At 46.1% G+C, this 17,826-nt stretch overlaps 1 protein-coding gene across 1 annotated transcript in view; it reads right to left on the bottom strand.

Moving 5' to 3' along the window:
* Positions 1–355: 355 nt before the first annotated feature.
* The window catches only part of XPR1 (xenotropic and polytropic retrovirus receptor 1), a 110,332-nt gene continuing 92,861 nt past the window's right edge, over positions 356–17,826 (bottom strand). Inside the window, exons 12-15 of the mRNA XM_030495455.1 lie at positions 8,671–8,837; positions 8,250–8,389; positions 7,225–7,446; positions 356–6,002 (exon numbers count right to left, since the gene is read on the bottom strand). Coding sequence (XP_030351315.1) covers positions 5,942–6,002; positions 7,225–7,446; positions 8,250–8,389; positions 8,671–8,837 — 590 coding nt within the window. The 3' untranslated portion in view covers positions 356–5,941. The remainder of the gene's footprint in view (positions 6,003–7,224; positions 7,447–8,249; positions 8,390–8,670; positions 8,838–17,826) is intronic.

Below are 17,826 nucleotides of genomic sequence, written 5' to 3'. Positions count from 1 at the left end.
CAACCGAAGGCTCTCAGGAGGACCAAGAGCCTTTAGCTGGTACAGCACAGTCTGGGCAGGTTTCCTCCAACATCATCCCCTGATGTGTTGGGTTTGAGCCCTGAGCACTTTCCTTTGAACACTTCCTGCCCACCTCCAACCCCCTTCCAACATCTCCCTCCTCCAGGCACCTCCCCTCCTCCCAGGACACAGAAGTCCCCCTCCTCCAGCCACCAGCAACAGCCCATAGCTCCCAAGGGTGCAAAAGCAGCATCTTTACAGAGTGGTGGAAGCAAACGCTTTGTGAGTGAATGCAGCACCAGGCGTGGGACATGAGAAGAAACACACAGAGACCAGGGACAAAAAAGCCACCAGATCATTGGAAAACAAAGAGCTTGTAATAATGAAAAAAGGACAGATTTCGTAACCAATCACTTTTTCCTTTGAAAAACACAATCACAGTAACTTTGCTTTATACAACCACCTAGAAACTATGAAACAGTATCACATTGTGCATTAATTTTTTTTTAAAACCTACTTATCAAGAAGGGTATTCCACACTTCAAAAATTATATCCATTTGGGGAGGAAAGAGGAGACAGCTAATAGCGCAGTCACAGATACATCAGGAGTCCAAGCAAGCAGCAATTCTTTGTCCTCACCTTTTCCACTTAGCCAAAAAAGAAGAGTGGAGAAGGGGATAGCAAAAGAGAAGGGAGGAGGAAAGAAAGAAAGCACCCACAGAGGACTAATCACACTCCATAATTACTTTTGACATCTACAGGGCTTCATAGAAAGATCATTTTGACCAACACAGAGGGGAGGGGGAGAGGAAGGTGGCAGCGGGACCAGGGGGGAACTTCACCATTTCCACCCCAGGCCCCTTCCAAACGCCGATCCTTCACCAGGAGGACCTATGGGACAGAGAGGTCATCACAAGTTCTACCAGGCTGCCCAATTTCTCCTCTGGAGCAAAGAGTTTACAATTTGGTTTCTAGAGCTTGGGGGACTGTCAGGCCATGGGGCACCTCCCCAGTCAGGGTTGGCGCTTCTTGCCCACTGTGGCACAGTTGTGCCAGGGCCAGAGCAGCCTCCAACTCCAACTGAGAAAAGGGCTTGAGCATCAGCATCTGGGTGCACCCAATATTACCATTCCTTTTCTCTCCTCCCTTGCAAAACCTGCATTTGTCTTGCAGCCAGGATGCTGCAGAAGAGACTGAGGCCCCCGAGGGATGCTGATACATCAGTTTAACCCCATAGTGGTGGCATGTTGACAGCTTGTCCCAAGGTGTGATGGTGTCATGTAAAGGAGGCAAGGTTTGATGAGGTGACAGCCACTGAGCCCAGCTGTGACTGCTGCAGAGTTACTGTAGGGATTTTTCCACTCTTCCCCCAGGAGCCCCAGCCCCTCTTTTCCAAGGAGACAAAACAATCAGATCACCTTCTGGAATAAAAATGTAAGTTAAAAAAAATATGCTTAAGGCAGATGATCATCTTCCCCCTGTGAGTGCAAAGCAGAACAGTAGAGGAGAGGAGGGAGGAAATAGGGCCAGGATGTAATGTGCGAGCAAAGTGGCTGTTGTGTTCCCAATGGGAGCCAAGCCATGCCCCATTCCAGGGTCCAACATCAGGGCCACAAACCCCCCCAAAGCCTGGGGCACACACTGAGTCATGGCAAGCAGCATGCAGCAGCATCCTTGCAGGATGAGGCCAAATTCACTCGGCTGTTCAAAACACAGACAAAACTCAAAGGCTTTGCACTATCTCCCTTGCTCCTTGGAAGATCCACAGTAAAATCCCCAGGGATCGTTATCTCCTGAGCCAGGCCCGTGCTTTCCCTCCCTGCCTCCCTCATGGCCGCAGTGGCTGAGCACCGTCGAGGAGGCAGAACAAGCAGCACAAGTTAATTATTAGGGAAGTAAGAGCAGCAAGATCCAACTCTGCTCCACAAAAGACTTTTCCCTCCCCAAAGATGTTCATGCTGAAGGCTGCTGGCAGTCGCCCCTTCACACCCTGCGTATCATTGACTTCAAACAAAAAGCAAAGACACGGACAGAACAAGGAGGGCCAGGAGCAGGGCTGGGAAAGGCATAGGATGAGCAACAGCTGACTTTGGGAATGCGCCTGAATTTGAGAGGTAGGAGCTTATTTGAATCGTACAGGCTGCAGCCATGAGCACTGCAAATGTGTTTCTTTTATAATGTGGTAGGACAGCATGAGTTCCCACTGATGGAGCAACTCCTGCTCCTGCTTGCCAGGTCCATAAAGCCCAAGCCTGCCCCACTGCCCCTCCAGGAGTGTGCACCCACAGCACACGGCATAGCCTTCCCCAAACAGGGGGACCTGGCGTTTCTAGTGACACACTCCCAAAGCCATGCAGGGAACTCCAGCCAGCAAATAAACTCTGGATGCTGAAAATCCTACCCTCCTGCAACCCCAAAATCCCTGGAAGAGCAGGAAGAATGGAAAGCAGCAGGGAATGAGCATGGAGACCTAAGTCCAAAGGGAATCTCCAAATGTCAGCGGCCACACTGTGACATCTCTTCCTTTTAGATGGGACCATCTGCAAGGGTTTCACAGCCAGACCAAAGCAGCTTCCACATCATTGCCAGAGCCACACACAACCACTACCTCTGGCAACCTTTGCACTGAATCCACAAAGAGAGGGAAATCAACACCCGAAAGCCAGCATTGCTTCGCAGCGGCCAGAGCACAGATCTGGCTCAGCTTCCAATTTCCATCCAGCTATATCCCAGCAACTAAAGGGTTGGATAAAACCCCCCAAAACAGCTCCTTTGAACTGTGCTCTCCATAATTCTAGATTGTCACCCTGCTGCTCTCCCTCCAGGAGTGTTTCCAAGCACCCATTAGCAAAGCCAGATCACAAAGCGAAGCCACCCCGGACTGTCCCTGCCGCCCTCGCACAGGCTGATCACAAGGATCGATGGGGCTATTTTCTCTCACCATCTGCTCTGCTTCATTAGGTCTCCCTTTATTGGCCAGATGTTCTCGTAGACTTGGAGCCATCCTGGCTTTAGCGCTCGCCCTCAGGAGGAATCTGCACGCCTGATTTCTTAGAAAACTCTGGGAGGGAGGGAACAGGCAGATCCAGCGCCAGGGCCCTGGGAGCCTTTACAAGCCATGCCTCTGGGAATTCAGGCCACTCTCCCCTGAGAGAACATCTTCACTGCCAAAAGGGACAATGTTTTATTTCAGGACATAATGTTTGCTAGCTGTAGCATGTCACCTCCCCTTTTTTTCTGATTTCTCCTGCCAGCAAAGACAGAGAAAAAGGGAAGGGAAGGAGCAGAGCAGGGAACAGAACAGGCAGACAGAATTCTTGTTTCCCATAAAGATTTGGGTAAGCTACAGAATAAGAGTTTAGTTACTTGCAACCTGACCCTCCCTGCCAGGTTGGGAAGCAGGCGGTGGGACAATGCAGCAGCAGGCAGGCAGGACACAGGCCACCCAGCCATGCCTGCTCCTCCCAGCCCAGCTGAGGAAGGCAGAGTGCTCCCAGCGGATTGGCATCACTTCAAAATCTCTCTCTGTATTTTTCCTTCCCTCTGAAAGGAAGAATTGCCAATAAAACTGTTTCTGTTTACAAAGAACCACGTGCTTAAGTAATGCCACTGGCTTATTTTGGATTGTTCTCCTGGGGCAGCTGCCCTCCTCTAGAACTCCCCTGGGTAGGTACAGCTTCACTCATCTCCCACCACCCTCGCTGGAAACACCTATCAAAGGTTTGGACATGGCAACAACTGCTGCAATGCAAACTAGGGAACGGAAATATTTTAAGGGCCTTATATCTCAGACTCCACTTCCATATGAACAGGAACCCTCTGTTTAAGTATGAACAACAGACCTAAGGGAGTTAAATACAGGAAAACAGGCTCCTGGGCACAGAAAGGTGGAACAGCACAACCCTGGCTAGTCCAGCTGCCCTCCTGCCAGTGCAGACCGACGTGGCAGGAGATGCGAGGAGGAGCACCACAACAGACGCCAGCTATGCCACCACCCAACCACTGACAGAGCAGTGGTTGGCATCTCCCAGCAGGTCCCTCACAGCTTCTCTGTAAGCTGAGAGCACATCACAGAAGTGTAGGTAGGTACAGGCTTGCAGTGTTGCCCTTCGCCTGGCATGGGCCACAGGTTCATCACCAATGAATTCGAACAATCTATTTCCAATTAAATGAAGAGAGCTAAGTTTCCTTCTTCAGTTCCTCTGGGTAAGAGGCACAGCAGGCAAACTGAAAAAATGCAACGTACCAGTCGTGTGAGAAACCATGCTGTTAGCTAATCAAAAAACAAACCACCAAACAGCAACTGAGCAGAGATTCCTAAAATTCCATTGCCCAAACTGGGGGGTGACTAGAGTCACCAGACAGATATCAGTGTGAGGATCCTAATTCAAGAGTTTCACCCCTGCCTTGCGGTCCTAGCTGTGAGCCAGGCTGAGGGGAGGGCAGCAGTCCTGGGGACCTCAGGCATGTCAACCCAACCCAGCACCAGCAGTCCTGCCTGTGAGGCTCAGCTCCAGCTCCACCACGAGTACTGCTGCGAGAGGGCAGGGAGCGCACATTGTGCTAGGGGAAGGACAGTGGGGCTCTAGTGAGACAAGGCAAGGAGCACAAGTAACAGCCAAGCCACAGGGCAGCATACAAGGCTAGCGCCCAATGGAGGCTTTTTGCCAAATCAGAAACCACAAGGAGAGCTGTTTTCAATTTCACCTTCCCCATCAGGGGGGCACAACACAGTCCTTTCCATGCTCTGCAGCAGCTCTCTAACACCCCAGCACTCCTGAACCCCAGCCTGCTAAGCTCTCCCAGCCCACCATCACCTCCTTGCCTTGTCCCGCTTTGGTGCCCTGGGCTGCAGGAGAACACCAGAAGAGCCCCCTGCTCGGTATGGGATGCCCTTGTGCCATTTAAGGATTATTAAGGCTTCGAAAAATACTTTTTGATCTGAAGAATGAAGTTCTGAAGCCTTTGTTGACCTAGCTTTTTTGCACTGTTGGTAGGACCCAACTCTCCTTTCAAAAGGGCCTTAGGATCATCTGCACTACTTTCACACAGCTGCATGGAAAGTTGGCATTGAGTATGCACAAGACATGCCCAGAAGCGGTAGCAGCAACTAAAAAAAATCAGAAAGAGAAACTTTGGTTTAAAATAAAATAAAATTGAAAAGAAAGAGAGAGAGAAAAGGTAAAACACAGGTGAAAGTTTTCTCACGAGAGGGGTATTTGCAGGGCATAACTCCACAGCCCTGGAGATCTACATCTATATTCCCAGCTTTGTTTTACCATTACAACCTTCATTGCACAGGACTCAAAATCACTCTCATATGGTTGTTAAGTTTCATAAATAATGTGAAAACTATATGCAACAGATACATCATATTTCCAAAAAATTATAAGAAAAGTTACATCAAATTAAAAAGTAGCTTCATGAATGAAGATACTGCTCTAAGTGCACTTTCCCTGCAAGTGCAGCCAGTGCCTCAGCGCTGGATATGAAGGAAAAAACCCAAAACAAACAAACAAAATCAGATTTAAAAACTTAAGTCCGGTTTCAACCAGTCAAAACCGGGCCAAGCAGAAACCGAGTGTGCTCTCGGCACTGTCCCATGAGGGAGTCCCTATGATGCTTCGTTATCCAGATAGGTTTGTATGTCCTTGTTGAGACTGTAAACAATCCTTCTTTCCTGAACTGTCCTCTTTATTGGCAAAACAAAGTAAAATATTTTATTTTTTTAAAATAGAACATTAAAATTAACCCAGAAGAAAAGAAATGAAACACAGTGAGCTTGTTGGAGTCCATAGGATCTGGTTTGGAAGAGCTCGGAAAACATGTTCAGTGTTTTCTCCTATTTTCAGTTGGAACTGTACCAGAGATTGGGTTACTTGGGGAAGAGGGGAACAGAATGAGAAAACAACGGATGCAGAATAAGAGACCGTGGCCATCTCATGTGTTCACTTCATTTGCTAGGTCCTCTATCAATACCTTAGTGTCAGAAGCCTTGGATCTGGAAAAAAACAGAAAAACAGAAAACACTCACTGCAAAGAAGTAATTCCCATTACTGTATGCAGACAGTAAAACCACAGTGCACTTGGGGAGGGATAGGGGGGCTGTTGTTGTCTTTCTTACACAGAGAGGGAATAAGCAGACAACCGGAACTGTTTCACACTCTCCCACTCTCCCTGGGAATAGCAGAGCCTTATAAATACGCCCCATCTATTCGCCCCCCAGCATCCTCCTCCCGCGGCACTGCTCACACCACCCCACTGGCTGCCTTGTGCACACAGACAATGCCCTCTGCTGGGCTGCACCCACAGGCAGCTGGAACCACTGCGGCATTGCACCCACCTCTCCCACAGAACGCCACAACCACTGTCACAGCAGGCCCACATCCCCTCTGCATAAAGTTCTTCAGTCTCTAGCAGTTGGTACTGGTCACATCCATGTACTCTGAGCCAACATGGACATAAGACAAGCATGGCCCAGGGGCTGTGGCTCAGGCCAGGGCACTCTGCGTGACAGCCATGGCCTCCTTTTCCTTCCATCCACCCCTCCCACGCAGTGATGCAACAGGGGGATGTGCTGCAGGGATTGCACAACACTCCTGACAAGCCCTGCTTCAGCGTTCCTGGGGAGCCCAAGTTTGCCCCCTGGCCAAAGGGCAGGCCTCTGCAGCTATGCTGCTGGGGCAGAAGTGATACCTGGACACCAGAGCATCCTGTGATGCTCAGAACATAGGCACTGCAGTGAAGGTATGCAGTCAACAGGTTCAGGGGCTGGGGTGCAAGAATGATGGGTGGAAAGAAAAAAAATACATGGGTTCAGATTTGAGAGAGAAAGGAGTCTGAGATCTCACATATGAAACCTTAATGATATCTGAAATTCTGGGATGGTCTGAAGCCTGGAAATGGCCAGTTGAAGACAATCTCTCTTCAAGGTTTGCATTTATAACCTCTGGCAACTGCTACAGGCTATTTCTGCAGAAGGAAAGTGTTGTAAAGGAAACTTCCTTTTCCAGTGGTTTACCAGAACTCCAAGATGATGCAAAGGATGGATCAACCCCCAGGCAGAGGCACAATTGTTTACTAATTGGACCTGTCCTCCCTTTGAATGACTATTTTGGCAGAGATCTTCACATGATTACCCAGTCCATAAATGGCCCCCATGCATTAACAACAGCCCCAACGCATGATTTGGTTTGCTGCACTGGAGGAGAGGCAAAACATACTGTGAAGCAAGACGAGGCCTGCGCAAGGACACGCTCTGGCTGCGCTTCCACTGTTTGTTCTTGCGGCGATTTCGTACACCATCTTCCTGGTCCATCATCTGATCCAAGAGTGTCAGGTCATCGGCATTGAGCGGTGCCACGGAGATGTCCCTCACAGCACGGAACTCACCACAGTTGTTCAAGTGCTCGTTCTCCAGGCGGAAGAAGTTCCACACAAACCGCCTGGATGGAGAAAAAGGGAAAATTACCAATTTGGTTCCATTTTTACATTGCTCTTGTTTGGTGAAGCACTGGTGCATGCACCTGGATACCACTTACTCTTCTCACTGATCAAAGTGCTTCTGGGAACACACTGGGAGTACAGCAAAACAGCAGCACCTGCTACAACATCTTGCCACCTCTCTAGAGAACAGCAGATCTGACAGGCTCATTCACTGTCCTAATGATGACAGCCCTTGTCTGGACAGCATGAGGCAACAGGTGTTACAAGCTAAAGACAACCTCCACCAACTAGGTAAATGAGATTCAGCTTCAAGTTTTCTTGCTCCTGTCAGGAAGCTGTGGGGTGGGATTCCAGCTAGAGTACAAGTATGTAAAGGGCCCTGGAACCTTGCAAGATCCAGATCGATGATGCAGAATCCAAATTTATGTTTGGAAAAGCAGCAGAGATTTTAAAATTGTGAACTTGACAATCAAGTGAAATTTCAACTGGAAATTTCAACCAGGTCATTTTAAGCAGAAATCTAGCAAAAAAAACCCCCACCACCAAAAAAACCCCAACAAACTTCAAGGTTAGGTCTAAGTTCAGAAGAAACTGCAAATGCAGTATGAAGGACCCACACCACATTGCAACAGAGCCCTATAGTTTTCTTCACTCTTCTGGATTAAACATTCCTGTTAGACCTAGTCTTCCATTTCAAGGACCAGTACCTTCCATGTCCACGGCATTTTCCACCATGCTGATGTTATTATACAAATAATACAAATGTAAAAGAGAAATGAACTATTCAGTCAGGCAGCCTTACCGGAATACCTCAAGTGGGGCAAATACAGTAGAAATGATATCCCCAGCGTATGGAAAGATTTGCATGGAAGTGAGGGATATCTGGATGGTCCACGCAAAACGCAGGATCACGTCTTCTACAATGGCACAGTAGTAGTATGCCTGAAGAACAAGACAGACAAACAGGACAGTGCATTGTAAATGTTCTGCATACAAGATAGACCGCTTCAGGCCTTTGGGAAGATACAGAACTTGCCGGTCAACAATTAGAAAAGTTTACAGTATGAAACAATTCCCCTGAAACAAAAGAATTCTACTGCTAGAAACCCCCAGTTCATAGCATTCAGAAGCACCAGTGGCTAAGTGCAACATGCTCTACATTTGGTAAGTTTTATTAAAATATTAAAAGCCTTTCCCAATGTAAAAGCAGGCAGTATACGTACTTTTTGTGGGTAGACAATTCCTTCTCGAAGAAAGGTATTTTCACCAGCATTTTTGTCAAAGAGACCCCAGTCCATCTTCAGGTCCCAAATTAGGGTATAGCAAGAGCTGATGAAATAGAAGATAATCCACAGGTAGAAGAACACTTGGGTGTCACTGTGGTTTTTAGCTGGAAAAGAGAAGAACAGTATAATTCTATACAACTTAAAGCAGGTTGCTTCTTAAAACAGCTACAAATTGACTGATTTGATCAGTGGAAATAACACCCTTTTTATTCAAGTCCTGGGAAAATCAGGCTAGCTAGTCTGAATCAAACCAAAAGCCTTACCAGGACCAGCCTGATATTGCCACTTACATTCTACTTTCATCTCATTCAACATTTTGCACTTGGGATTGAAATTTGCCCTAATATTTTCATTTTCTTGAAACTCGTGGCAGACTTGCCATTCTGACTCTGAACAGCAGGTGGAAGCTCAGGGCCGTATTTCGCAACGGATGGGCTTGTACAAAGGAAAAAGCAATGAGGCAGTGCTCAGTTAGGAGGGTTTCGTAAGAAAATGTTTTGGTTTGCATAAACAACTGTGAATTAGTGCACCAAGAGCCTGAAAAAGGATGGGCAGTACAGGAATTCCCACCAGCCATTTCAGAGGTTGTGGTGGCAGGGGAAAATAAGCAAGAAGGTGGCAATATATTAACGTATACGTATAAATCCTGAAGAAATCCCTGTATGGAGTTTTAAATACTCATATAGAACTCCTCTTTGTGAAACCCAGGTTTATGGGCCCAACGTCTGCTCACCTGCGGTATGTATTTGCAACTAAGGTGTCTCCCATTCCCCCCCGAAAAGGCTACACTGCTCAATTCAGCTACATTTCCCTGTATCAGCTGGCTGGGTAAAAACAAACAGATCTGATAATTCCGTTTGTTTTTAATTAGCAAATATGGGTCAAAGTTCATAAAATTAAACCACATTATAATGCTCTGCAAGGCTGAGACACTTTGCATCTCGCTGCTATCAGGAGTCTTTTCTCCTTTCTGTGCAGCCACTGCAATTGCTCATTCACTGATTCTTTCTAACAAAGCCAATAACACTTCTAGTACAAAAAAGCTGTAACATTTTCAGTCCAAACCTGATGCCATACTAATTGACAGCAGTGTTTTCTATATATGTGGCTTTATAGCAACACAATCCCCGAAGCTGATCACAGAGGGAACAACAAGGTAATTTGCCCTCTCCTTCCCTTTTTGTTTCTAACAATTACAATATAAATGTAATGCGGCAATCCAATAAAATTAATGGAGGTGAAAATGAGAAGCATCGTGTAAAGAGTACATTCCTCCCATTACGCCTTTCAGGCTTTCTGGACATGATGTGCAGGATATAGGTCAAATACACATGCTCATTCTCCTTTCAAAACATACCCCCTAAAGCAAACCTATTAAAGTCACTTATGCAGCAAAGCCTGTCTGCACTGAAGCTTCACATCACAGAGGAAAAGGACACAGGATCTGCTGCAGCTCTCAGGATTGAGTAGCTTCCCTGCTTTTGTGCAGGATCGGAAGCCTCTGAGCAGTACCTCAAATCCCCCCACGGCTCAGCTTTACCCAGTGACAGGTCTAGCATCGCATCACCCACCACTGCCGCTGCAGAGCCATGACGTCAACCGGGAGCAGGCATGCAAGTTCTGCAGAATATGAGGCTCTGATGCCCAGGTACCTTAATGCTGCTGCTTTGAAACCACCTCTCCCATCCATTTTTAAAGTGCATCTGCCCACAAAAAAGCAGGACAGAGGCTCAGCAATCAGATTTCCCTCTGCAAGATTTCCTTCTCCCCCATCAGCCCCTCCAAAGCCTCCACCACATTATTTCAGGAAAAGGCAGATGCTGACATTCAGTGACTCAGAGACACTAAGCCTGTTCTTTCCAACATTATTTCTAGCTCATTAGGTCTCCATGTTTAGTTCCCTCTACCAGATCCTAAATGACAATTCAGAGGCTATTAATGGGTTAAGAGCTGTAACTTAACTACCCTGTGAGGCTGCATGTTTTCTATCAGAAGCTTAGGCTTTAAGGTTAGGTCATGTTGTTTGGGGTGGGGTTTTTTCCAAATTCAGATAAATTGAGTCTTACTCAACATCTTCATGGGGCAGACATGCAGAAGGCAGCGCAGACAGTACCATCCACTGCCATGCCTTTGGCCACATCCCTGGCATGAGCCATGCCCCACAGGCACTGGGCTGAAGAACAGCGAAGTGGCATTACTGGGCACTCTTTTGGAGTTCTCTGGTCACGGAGAGGTCTGTCTGGCCCTGACTATCATCTCAAACTATGTAAGAGGCTATCACAATTGTATCCTAAGTTGGCAATTACATAGGAAGGTGATTTCAAAGGTTCATGCTTCTTCAACCTAAACTGCCCTAAAGGTTATTGTGTGCGATTATGGAAAGGAGGAGTACTGGGATGAAAAAGGCCCAAATAAGAAATCCTGCGGCATTAACCTCATCAAACTCAGAAGGACATGCTTGCTTCTAGTTAGGTTATCCTGGTGTCAACTCCCTTTCCCTGCCCCTTTGCAGCAGTCTTTTCAGTGGCACCTGGGGTCACGCTGCTTGCCCCTTGCTCCTGCTCGCTTTCTCACCAACCGTTCTGCAATTCATTCATCTCCTGAAAAAAAGATCATTAAAAAGCCAAATCACTCCCTGGTAAAATGCTCTAATCAGAACAAGCCTATTGTCTTCAGCCTTGGCCTTTGAGTCCCTTCCTTTAATCACTTATCCTCCTGTTCCTCCTGCCTGCAATTCTGTTTGATACCTTCCTTCCTTCTGTCCTCATTGGTATTCAGCTGGTGTACAGAAATATGTTACTGCTCTAGGCAAGCAATTATATCTCAGTCTCCACTGGCTGGTCCTAGTGGCCCTCTTCACTGCTGCTCAAGGGGCTAGAAAATCAAGGCATTCATATTCTGCCCAGAGGCTCCATCTACTCCTGACCTCCCAATTTTTCAGGAGCAATTCATAGCTGTGCATATGTTTGATAATGTCAAGGTCTATTTAAGCAGGAATTGTTTCATCCCGTGTTTAATGATGTGCTAGAAACCACCAAAAATCATTGGAGAGGGATAGTCTCAGTATGAGGGAAGCACTCTGGACATGTGATAGATCTCAACCTCTCCAAGAGGGGAAAAAGATCAACTCTTCAACATCCCAGGGACTGCAGCAATCCTTCAGCAGCATAACAGCCAGTCCACCTAGCACGAGGTGCATGAAGGACCTTTCTACTCGATGCTCCAAAGGGCACTGCCATCTAGCAACTTCCTAAGCTAGTTACTCAAAACAGCATGTGCAGGACAAAACACCACCAGCACAAAACCTCTGCATGTAAAGCTGTGGGTGCAGCTTCACCCTCCCTGCCAATGGGCAGATTTCAGTACATGTTCGCATTACCATGTCTGCAACCTGGAGGTGTTCAGCTGCGTCGGAGGCTATTCAAGCTCACAGTGACCTGCCATCTCCACTTGCTGCAAAGTTGATGGGAGGCAGCATACCACAGAATTCACCACAGAATTTCCATTAGCATCCTCAGTTTACCCTATTAAAGGCAATTCCACTAGATACACTGCACAAATACACCTACAAATTGCTCCAGAAGGTCAACTAGATAAATTATGTAAGGCTTTCCCCTCTGAACTGAAGCTGTGAATGGCCACAGTGCCAGAAAACAGCCAGAGGCACTTGCAGCAGCAGAATTTACCGCCTGCAAAAATTGCTGATAGACAATATCTTGGATCCCAAAACCAGCCCCAGGGGACACAGTATCTGACTAGTGTTCTGAGAGAATACTACTCCACAGAAATTATAGCCCCTTCTAAACACAGGCAAGAGAAAGGTTGCTTTCCATCAACGGCAGACAGCAAATGCTATCCTGAATGCAGTTAATACTGACTTTTCTTCCAAAGAATACTATCTGTTCACCCTGCCGAATTATTCTGTGGAATGTAAACACTATATAGTATTCAACACAGCAAAAATCAATGCCATGTGTTATTGAAGATCTGGATAAGAGCACAATGGCCCTTGATAAGCAGTCCTGGTGCGTGGTTTCTGCGGATGGTGAAAGCTGTGATAAAAGCTGTAGGAAGCATGAGGTTATCAGGAAACACAGTCAGGTAAGCCCTACTACAACAGAAAAAACACATCAAGCCAGAGCAGTTCTGCCTCCAGCGTCAATTAAAAACCTCTTGGTCAAGGCACACCAAATTCAGTGTCCTTTGATGATCAGCCTTTCAATCACAGATTTAAACAGAACCAAAACAAGAATACATATATTTACAGTAGGCTAGCCAAGAACAGACACTAGAGTTCTGAGCATACACTTTGTCACCCAGTTAGCCTGGAGATGACGTGTGCCCATTAACTCCACCATAGCACACAATGGGAGAGGGGTGACAGCCAGAAGTGACTTATCTATATAAGAACTGTCATCAGAATGACATCCCAAAGCATTTGTCTAACACCTTGCTGCTTGAAGCGCAGTATTACCACTCCATCAGTAATTATACATCTTAATGAGGGAATAGCAGCAGCGTTGCCTTTCTGCCCAGCCAGCACATACCATTACTTAATACTGATCAATAGCAGAGCCATGACATGACAGTGAACCTGATGCAGTAAAAAGGCAAATAACCTGGAGGAGCACATGGAAGACTCGCCATCGCATGCTGATGGGTTTTGTCAAATACCAACCATTTTGTATGAACAACCTTCCCATTAGATTCTGCAAACCTCTGCTTTAGCCTCCAGGCACAATTTAAAGCGGAGTATCAAGATTCAGCAGAGTGAAGAACTGTCAGGAGGCAAAATCTCATTTCTTCTTCTAGTTAGATTTTACATTTGTAGAGCAGGGAAATCCCCAAATCATGTTTTGACTAAAAATACTCCGCAGGTTTGCATTGGGTTTATAGGATGATACAACTGTGTCTAATTTCGAGACATCACAGCAATCTAATTGCTTGTATCTCACAAACAAAAGAATGTGATTTAACTGCAAACAGAAGGAAGCATATCAGTCATGACAGATTTGATATGAATCTTCTTCTGGTGGCTTCTCTAGCATTATAGTGTTCTTTGGGGGATGTTTAATTGCTACCTTGAGAAGGATAGAGTTTCCAATCTAAGCATTTGCCAGCAGTCTCACTAATAAGAATATCTGGATTCACAATCAGAAATAAACAGCATGGTAACCAGGGCCTTCTTTAGGCAATCTAGGGATTGGGACATCTATAGTGCTTGAGATCCAAAAGCAGATTCCTTCAAAATATAACAGCAATGAAAAAAAGAGCAAAATTAAAAATACTGTCAGATGATCACATCTCCTAGATTTCTGCAGCACCAGAGAACTCCGGACCCGCACACGTTTGACAGGAAAATTGCTTGTGATACAGTCAGTTGCTTTTTTAAAAATATTCCATTAAAAAAAAAAAAAAAGTCAGGCTTCCCCCTCTTAAGTGCTACCCTTTTTACTTAACACCTTATTCATTAGTGTTCCTGCTTCTCCAGCCATCTTTAATACAAAAGTGTATTAAACGATACAAACAGTACTATTAGTCCACTTTCCAAATCCCAGCTATTAAAATCCATCTCTCAGCTGCAATCTTGAGAAGCAAACGCATGAATCATGCAGCAGCAGGGTGCCGAGGTTGCCTCTCCCCCACGGCGCGGCTGCCGGCACCAGGAATGTCCCGCTTGACATTTGCAGAACTACAAAGCACGGGAAGATTTCCCGGTGGGATTTCATGCCTCATTTGTGCTGACGTTCAGGGTGTGGTGTCAGTTCCCGAAATCTAACACCCCTTCCCAGGCTCCCCGCCAAGCACAGGCTGCCGTCTCCTCTCGCCTTCCCCACTCACTTACCCCAGGCTGCCAGCGAGGAAGCTCCTGCCGGGACCTCCGCCATGGTGGTCCTGCCGCAGCCCTGCTCGGGTGCTCCTCACCCTTCCTGGCTCCACCCTGAAGCACCATCGCTGGGATGGGTGTCTAAGCAATTAGAGGAGCTAACAAGCTCGCGTGGAGAAGCAGGGCTTGCTCAGGGTGCCGCAGAGACCCATGTCAAAGCTGGGAGGAGGTCAGAGGCCAGGATGGAGATGTTTGCCCATGGCAATGCCTCCAATTCTTCACTAAATGACACTACTGCTGCTCTGATGGAAAGGATCAGAAAGACTGGCTAATGAACACAACTCATTACTGAAGGCCTCCTGGGCACGGGATGACAGGGTTTCAGGCAAAAATTCATCGTAGCTCACAGCAATGTGACAGACACTGCACGTTTTGGCTCCAAATAATCATCCTGATGGAATTGCCAGTACGCTGTGCTAAGGCAAGCTGTGCAAAAAATGCAAGTATTAAGAAAAAAGCCAGTTAATCCCATTACAAAGTTTGTTTTACTTCAAAAGGTCAATCTGAGCACTCCATAAAGCTCTTGTGACACCTAAATCAAATTAGTTGCTTGCCACAGTGCTGACAGCTCTTCCAGCACCGAGAAAGAGGTGGAGAGATGGGAGATCTTGTACCAACACACAAGGGATAAGCTATTGAACAGGATCTCAGAAATGCTACTTGCTTCATTCTTTTGCGAATGAAGTTTTTGTTTTCCTTTTAAATTTTGTACTTTAAAAAAAAAAAAAATCTACTTGAATTCTGTATGTCCAGTTATTTTGCCTTCCCCCACACCCCATTCCCTAGAAATGAAATGATATTTCTCAGTTGAGGTACTATAAGCTGTTGCAATGATGTCCGATTTGTATAAAAGTCATTTTAGTCCCAGTTCTCATATCAACTTGTTCTCCTCTCCTGCTGTAACCATTTAGGATCACAGTTAATTATTATTCCACCTACCAGCAAATTCACTTCACAGGGGTTGCACCCTGCAGTTACTAATATGGTAGCAACAAGGGCTCAGTGACACAACCCACTATCCAGTAGTTCAGCCAGCAGAGCTAAGGTACAATCACCTACAGTTTGCTGTTACCACCATCCTCTCCCCCTTCCTGCTGTGCATCACCATCCTTCATCTGGAAGTCATGCCCCTCCTCAACACAGGAGAACCAGTGATCTGTTCCAGCATGAAGTTGGCTATGCCAGCCAGTATCACCACTGGTAACAACTGAAGCCATCGTGATTAATGAGGAATGGGCAGAAGTTACAAGACCTGGGAATCTTCCACTGTATTTTCAAGCAGCAGCACATTTCCCATTCATCCTCATCTGGTCAGACCTGGCCGAACCTCCTGTTAGTAAGGGATGGTCCAGCACCTTCCTGCAAAAGCCCATTAATCGAAGGATGACTCCTATCTTAGTTCACATATCTATTCTGCGGCAAAGCAAGGAGTTTCACAGTTTTCTCTTACACTGGCTTTAAACAAAACAAATTACACATCACTTCATCAGAGAGGCCTGTTTCTGAAGCAATGATGAGGACACAGAAGCACTACTCTTTAGAGACAGACCTATTTAGTTAACTTCTGTATTTTTAATTACTATCAATTTCCTGGGCTATTTAATGAGAAAGTGCATGGCAGTTACATTCTCTTAGACAAATCTAAGGCTCTCCACAGCACTTCCAAGCTGATGACAGCCAGTGTTCAGCAGTCTTACATGGAATACCTGGAAAGGGTATGGGAGCAACATGGAAGAATTGATGCTCACTCGAGTTTCCAGGCCATGTGGATTAAAACTTTGGTATAATTCAGAGGATAATAAATAGCTGGATACTACCCAGACCACAAGTACTTCATTGAATAAGGTGTGTAAATGAAGCTGACAACGAAAACTTAAAAACTCCTACATAGCCAATTTGAATCTACTACTTGTGCTTTAGCTCAGTAATGCATTCCTGAAAAAAAACCAAGGTAAACACACAAATGCTCACACTGAAACAGCAAATCCCACAAAACCAGAAAATGGTGGAAGAAGCTCAGTTCTTCAAGCATAGAAGCCAAATCTGTATTCTATGAGCCAGATATTTCTGATGACACCACTGAGCAAAAGGCATCAAGGTAAGAGAAAATTGGCAGACAATAACAAAACCAAGATTTGTCTCATTTTATAAAGAATAAAGTTGTAGCATAAATCATGCATAAAGCTTAAAAAGTGATCATCACTCTTAGAGTAGTACAACACAACTCCAGTTACACTGTTTCTCTTAAGAGCTGAACACCTAATATAACAATCCTTTCCCACAAATCCTGAACCAGATCTGAGTGAGGAACGAAACCAAGGCTGGCTATTCTAGGTATGTCAGTGTACCACTTTAAATGCAAGCACACTTTATACAAGAGGGGATCCCTGTGGAATGACAGGATAAGCTGGCCTGAAGTGGAAGCAGTTATACTGGTGCATTTGTCACAGAAAGCACATCTGCTTTTGGCAGAGTGAAAACACTGCAAAAACGGAGTTGTGTGTCAAAATAGCACTGCACTTGGGGTAAATATTCTGCTGCAGACTCAGGCGTAACCATTTCCCCAGCACTACGTAGGTTTCCATAGGGCTTAAATAAGGCAATGTAATATTCTGTTGGCTAGCTCTTGGGAAAGCTACTCAGTACTGCCAGGGAAGTTAATGCCAGCGCTGAACTCCTTAGTGCAAAGCAAGGGTAAGAAAGAGCCGAGGCAGAGGCTAATGCTCGGCCGTGCTGCGAGCGGGCAGGGACCGGCAGCACGCGCTCCAGTTGCTAGGTAGCTTAGAGTTACAGATATGCCTCATTTGCCTGTGCAAACACACCCCCCGCAGGACTATATTTACAGAACACGGCCTTTGCTTCTCATTCCTTTGAGCAATATAAAAATACTCAGAATTCTTCCTTTGGGAGCTCAGCAACAGTTGCCCTTGGGTTGCTGCTGTCATCCCTGAAACGTGGTGGTGCTTCTGAGCAGTGCTGAAGTGGGCAGCTGGAGTTGACACTTGTCCACACGACTGCTGCCTGCTCTGGTCTTCTGTTATGGGGTAGCTACGCTCACTTCAGCTTCACTAATTCAAATGATATCTGAGTATCGAGATAATAGCTTGGAGTTAACTCTGTAAAACTAGTCTAGTCCCAGGACAACAATATTGCTGTTTGGGAGTGAAAACCTAACAGAATTTACTTCGATGTCTTACCAGTCTAAC

This window comes from Strigops habroptila, chromosome 8 (assembly GCF_004027225.2).
Source record: "Strigops habroptila isolate Jane chromosome 8, bStrHab1.2.pri, whole genome shotgun sequence".
Lineage (NCBI taxonomy): Eukaryota > Metazoa > Chordata > Aves > Psittaciformes > Psittacidae > Strigops > Strigops habroptila.
The sequence above is the reverse complement of the archived record's forward strand: the minus strand, read 5'-3'. Positions and strand labels throughout refer to the sequence as shown.